General features: G+C 50.9%; 2 protein-coding genes across 2 annotated transcripts; one reads left to right on the forward strand and one right to left on the reverse strand.

Annotated features, from left to right (window-relative positions):
• On the forward strand, nt 1-3,983 carry FIESC28_10639 (uncharacterized protein; the record flags this gene model as incomplete). The annotated part of the gene is made up of 5 exons (XM_031164770.1): nt 1-819; nt 879-3,170; nt 3,235-3,451; nt 3,508-3,778; nt 3,956-3,983. 5 exons carry the CDS (start codon nt 1-3, stop codon nt 3,981-3,983), a joined length of 3,627 nt encoding a protein of 1,208 aa, XP_031011194.1.
• Nucleotides 3,984-5,017: 1,034 nt separating this feature from the next.
• On the reverse strand, nt 5,018-5,961 carry FIESC28_10640 (uncharacterized protein; the record flags this gene model as incomplete). The annotated part of the gene is made up of 3 exons (XM_031164771.1): nt 5,018-5,184; nt 5,240-5,767; nt 5,826-5,961. 3 exons carry the CDS (start codon nt 5,959-5,961, stop codon nt 5,018-5,020), a joined length of 831 nt encoding a protein of 276 aa, XP_031011195.1.
• Between the last annotated feature and the right edge of the window lie 218 nt (nt 5,962-6,179).

The following is a 6,179-nucleotide window of genomic DNA, read 5'->3' on the forward strand; positions in this document are numbered from 1 at the left end:
ATGCTCAAGATACAGACCGCCGCAGTGCCGCCAAGTATCCACTCTTCGCGCACTATCCACGACCCCTCCGGCGACTCAAAGTCCGCTTCCGTGCGCATCACGTCTACCTCCGTACAAGCTTCCGAACAACAATCTTCAACTACTCGGGCTGATCCCGCCTGGGGCTTCATGAACGGCATCGTCGGTACCGCCCCTATGGGGGCCATGTACGTTCGCGCCCTTTACGACTACGAGGCCGACGATCGCACCAGTCTCAGCTTTCACGAAGGAGATGTTATTCAAGTCATAACACAGCTCGAGAGCGGCTGGTGGGATGGTGTCATAAACGGTGTTCGAGGCTGGTTCCCAAGTAACTACTGCCAAATTATTACGAGTCCCGACGATATTCCCGACAGTGCCCATAACGGAGTCTTCGACGCTGCCGAAGATGAGGTCGAGGATCCTGAGATTTACGATGACCAGTATGATCAAGACGATGACTCTGAACAAGATGGCCCTATCGCACTCCCACTCGAGGGGACAGATGGTGGAGATAGCTCAAGGGCCGATTTTTGGATTCCCCAAGCGACCCCCGATGGGCGCTTGTTCTACTACAATATGATGACAGGAGACCGTAGCATGGAACTGCCTTTAGAATCTCCTGTGTCCGCCAACGAGACTGGCCCACGAGACCGAATGAACGTTAATATCCCCGACAAGACCAGGCCGCCTCCTGAGATGATGGCTCGTGGTCTGACCCAAGACGAGGACGATGAATATTTGACATCCGCGTCCGAGGCTGAAGGTGACTCGTCGAGACTAGCCTCACGTCGTTCAAAGGTATTTGAAAAGATCGTGGACGCTGCCGCTGTATAATTTAGCTTGCTGACATCTCCCAGCATCGCCACCGTGCCTCGTTTGGTGCCTTGTCGCCATCAACATCTATGGATTCGATTAACGGCACATCGCCTGTCGGCCGCATTCGAAATGGCGTCGCATCGAATGGCCATCTTGCTGCAGGTCAAGTCCCTAACATAGCATCGGCGACCTCGTTTACCAGCACTACTTATAACCTCCCCACTACGGCTACTGTTCCTCGATCATTTTTCGATGATGGCTCCACGCCTTCTCTCAGTTGGACTTTACTCGTCTCTAATATGCGGCGCGCTATCGACCGCTACCGCGAAGCTATTATGAATAACAACCGCTCAGAATATGTAGCAAAAGCTGAAGATATATCTGATCACTTACGATTGCTGCTTGCCGCTGGCTCAGGGACTACTGACAACCATTCGGGTCAACCCTCTATCATTTCGACCAACAAAGCTCTGTATCCTCACTTCCGCGACATGATGTCCAAATTCTCCAAGCTTGTCATTTCTTCTCACATAGCAGCTGCGGATTGGCCCAATGCCGAGTCCATCCAGAAGTGTCTGCAAGAGGCTGATGGCGTTCTCATGGGTGTATACAGCTACGTGGAAGTGGCTCGGCAGCAGCGTGGCGAAGAGATCCCTCGACTCTTCCCAGGCTTCGTTATTGGCAGCACTACTGGTGGTAGTTGGCAAAACAATGGGCTGGGTCCCCGAGATGAAATCACGGCCAATTTCCTTGAAGACGAAGAGGGTGTCGTGGAACCCACCGCAATTCTTGACAACAAAATGCTCGAGCGACTGGACGAACAGAAGCGCATCCTCGTATCTAGCATTCGGGAACTAGACAAAAGCCTTGTTGTGCTAGAGAAGGTCGTCACACCTTACAGGCACGAGGTCATCGGTAACAATGTCTGTTTTGCTGGCGGAAGGGTTCTTGATACATTCAGGCAATGGATAGCCATGATTGAGTCTATTGATCTGTCTTCTTTGGGCAACAGCTTCCAGACACCTCAATTATCTGACCTCGGTACCAACAAGCAGAGCCTTTACGATAATATATCTGACCTCATCCTGGGTTGTCAAGCCGTTGCTGGCCCTCTGGCCGACGAATGGTCCGAAATTCGTGGTGAGGCATTGGAGAACCGTTTGGAATATGTCCGACAGTGCGCCCGAGCGCTCGAAACCAACTCTTCCCACATTGGTTTCTCCCTGCAACTGCTATCTGAGCAAGTCCAGATCAACATGCAACAACACCAGACGGAACCACGGCCTCGCGAGAACTCCTTTGTCCGGAGCACTCTACAAAGAGGTGAGACAATGCCCTACGACCGCCCACACCAGCGCACCGAATCGAGAACTGCTCCCGTGCGGCCGCCTCTCATCACATCACAATCGTTTACCGAGGGCGAGCCTGCACCTGGCAACATGCGTAGAGGTGACTACTCCAAGGTGAAAAAGATCTTTGGCGAAGACCCGTCCCCACAGGTCCCAGTAACAGAAGACACACCCGAATTTCTGCTCCTAGATTATGAACATGAGGTGTCATGGGACAGCAAGACATCGCCCCCTACCGTCAAGGGCGGATCCCTGCTAGCCCTCGTCGAGCAGCTCACTCGTCACGACAAGCTTGATTCAAATTTCAATAACACATTCCTCCTTACATATCGATCTTTCACAACAGCTCGAGAACTTTTCGAAATGCTTATCAAACGATTCAACATCCAACCGCCAGAGGGCCTCAGCCAGGTAGACTTCGAGATCTGGAGGGATCGAAAACAAAAGCTTATTCGGTTCCGTGTTGTTAACATCCTGAAGAACTGGTTTGATAACTTTTGGATGGAGGATTATAATGACGAGTCTAAACAGCTTGTCCGTGACGTCTACAGCTTCGCGAAAGATACAGTCAAATCGACAGAAACACCCGGTTCGGCACCTTTGATGGCAGTCCTTGATCAAAGACTGAGTGGTAAGGAGGCCGGTGCTCGCAGGATGATCCAAACGGTGAACCAGAACACGCCGACGCCGATCATGCCTAAGAACATGAAGAAGCTGAAGTTCTTGGATATTGATGTAATCGAATTTGCCCGTCAGCTCACTATCGTCGAATCCCGATTGTATGGCAAGGTGAAGGCGACAGAGTGTCTGAACAAGACATGGCAGAAGAAGGTCCCTGAGGGCGAACCTGACTTGGCGCCTAACGTCAAGGCACTCATCCTACACTCGAACCAAATGACCAACTGGGTCGCCGAGATGATCCTGGCCCAGATGGAAGTCAAGAAGCGAGTGGTCGTTATCAAGCACTTCGTTTCTGTTGCCGACGTGAGTTGACCACGTGCACAGTCTTTTTTATTTATTGCCAACAAAGTTACTGACTCTAGAATAGCGCTGTCGTGTTTTGAACAACTTTTCAACGCTGACATCGATTATCTCTGCATTGGGTACTGCACCCATCGCTCGACTCAAGCGGACATGGGATCAGGTGCCACAACGTACACATGCTACGTTAGAATCGATGCGCAGGGTGATGGCGAGCACCAAGAATTTCGGCGAGTACCGAGAAGCTCTTCATGCCGCTAACCCACCTTGTATTCCCTTTTTCGGTACGAAACCTCTCCCCGAACTCACCCATAAATGGTCTTACTCACAACTATTCAAGGTGTCTACTTGACCGATTTGACATTCATCGAAGATGGTATTCCCTCTATTATCAAGAAGACTAACCTCATTAACTTCGCTAAACGTGCTAAAACTGCTGAAGTCATTCGAGACATTCAGCAGTACCAAAACGTGGGATATTCACTTCAACCCGTGCCGGAGTTGCAAGACTACATCTTGAACAACATGCAGGCCGCCGGTGATGTGCACGAGATGTATGACAAGAGCTTGCAGGTTGAGCCTCGTGAGCGAGAGGATGAAAAGATTGTGAGGTATGTTGCATTGCGGAACACGCCCGCATCGTATGGAGCGGTGCCCTCCTTCTTTTGAGTCGCTGGTTTATGATAGTCGGCGCATTGGAGTTGTCAGTTCGCATTAGCGGCTCGCATTTTGTTCTCGGGTTAAAGCGAGAGAAAGACATATGCTTACTTGGCGTTTCTTAATTACAGGGTTTTGGCCGAGTCTGGGTTTCTATAAGCAATGAGCCCTTGCAAATGTTTGAAGTATCTCTGCGACTGCGAATCTCAACCATCTAGATTTGGAAAGCGAATTGAGGACGAACCGGGAAGGGTCGTATTGCAAAGCCGTCTGCCATCCTGACAGATTATGGTGGTCCCGAATAATCATGACTTGCGGCGTATGTTACGCCGCCAGCTATCAGAATGGAACAGGAAGCGGCACTACACCAGAGCACAGAATCGGGAGACGGCCCGGAGGAGTTGGTGTGGTGGGATTTGGTAACAGGGGGTCTTGAAAGTGCGGAGATGCTTGACAGCGGCGTCGGTAATACTGGCGGCTATTGGAACGTATATTGATGTTGACGGGGCATTTTGAAAAGAGGGTTCCAAACCGGGCTTGCTACAAGCAACTGCAGTACCTGAGTATATGTATCGTTTTTGGCGGATTTGTTTGGCGCACCAGAAATCATATGGGAACATTGCATGGGAGACGGGCTCACAATTTTGATGGACATGAACGGTGGAATTTGCAAGTGTACGCTGGTCGCACGATGACTGAATATACCTGGAAGACTCGAGCGGGCGGCATATTACGCCTAGAAGCATCCAAGAGAAGCGAATGGTTAGAATCCGATCTATTGCAAGATGATCTGTTATGGACCTGATTCTCTGTGTGGCAAGTTGGTGCTAGTGGTTAGCACGACGACGTCTTGAGCCTGCAACAGCATTTCTTACCATCATCTATCACATTGATGTATAGAGGCCAGTATCCTTGCAACGATGGAGGTGAATTTCTCTTGAAGGCCATTGACTAAAGGAACAGATAAAAGAACAACATGCAGAAATCTCTCGTCAGTCTTGTACATCGATGCGCTGCCTCTGTTTCAAATCGTTGAAGCGAACCATCTGCACACAGGACTTTGTCCAGGATTGATAGAAGAGCCAGTGCAATCAAATTGACTCAAAACATAGATTCCATGCTGTAAGCTTTGGGCGATATTATTTCCACTCATTAGATACTACATATACAACGCCCTGGAGTCGTACTGCCACTTAGTGCTTGTGAAGTTTGGCCTTGATGCGCTCGCCAAGGCTGGGCTTGTCCTTCTTGGACTCGTGGGAGCTGCCATGGTGCTTGTCGCTGGAGTGGGACTCAGTGTGAGAGGTGGGCTCTGAGCTGCTACCTTCGCCAAGATGAACACCCTTTTGCTCCATAAGCCCTGGAGATCATTAGCCGTGGTCAATAGGAAAGAACAGTAGAGATATTTAACTTACGGTCGGCCTCGCGTCCGGCACCGGGCTTAGAGGCGTCAAAATCGCCGCCATCAGCAGCAAATCCGGAGGCAGTGATGTACTCATCCTCCTTAGGGTCATGGGGCTGGTTCTCGGAGTTGGACGACTCGCCAGCGCCAGAGCCGACCTCATTTGGCTTACTGGATTGTCCTTCCACCGGAGCGTTTCCTGCATCACCGCCATGCTCCTTGGCGAGTTTGTCGATAGGACGAGGCCCTGGTCCCTCGCCAATCTTGGCGTCGGTACCTTTAGAGGTGTCGTCTACGTCGTGGAGGTCCTTGTTACCCTTGTCGGCTTGTTCCGGGGGGCGCGTATCGTTCTGGTCGGCAGTGGTATCCTTTGAGTGGTTGGGGGCTGCAACGGGAGCGGGAGCCGGAACTGCAGACGAAGCAGTTGTTGAGTTCTCGACAGACTTTGGGGTAGGATCTTCTCGCTCGAGTCCGGATGTGCGCTCCTCGCCATGTTTTCCATAGCTGTAACTTTCTGCAGCTCTTTCTTGCTGGGGGGTTTCTGTAACCATGGTCAGTAACACAAGCCGCACATGCTAAGATAGGGTCCCATTTCGCACCAAGATTGCCGGCATCATATGGCTCGCCATGGGCAGTGTCACCCTTAACTCCAGAGACGGGCTCTCTGTTGCCTGTCTCGTTCTCGCCCCAGATAGCCTTTGAGGCAGTAGCAGTGAGGTTGTTGATAGTATCCATTGTGATTTTGTTTGTGTGTAGCCTAGGTAAGCAGAGGAAAGCGAAATCTCAGGTGACGTAGGATTGGACTTGAACAGGGTATCTTGGGTGCAAAACGGGGGTATAATGATGAACAGAGATGACAATGAGAAGAAGCAGGAGTGTCACAGAGATAGCTGAAGTTTAAATATCACATCCAACAATAGGGAAGAAGAGGAGGAGGGGGGGGGGGGGGGGGG

Source organism: Fusarium coffeatum (assembly GCF_003316985.1).
Source record: "Fusarium coffeatum strain FIESC_28 chromosome Unknown BRIP53273_contig_325, whole genome shotgun sequence".
Lineage (NCBI taxonomy): Eukaryota > Fungi > Ascomycota > Sordariomycetes > Hypocreales > Nectriaceae > Fusarium > Fusarium coffeatum.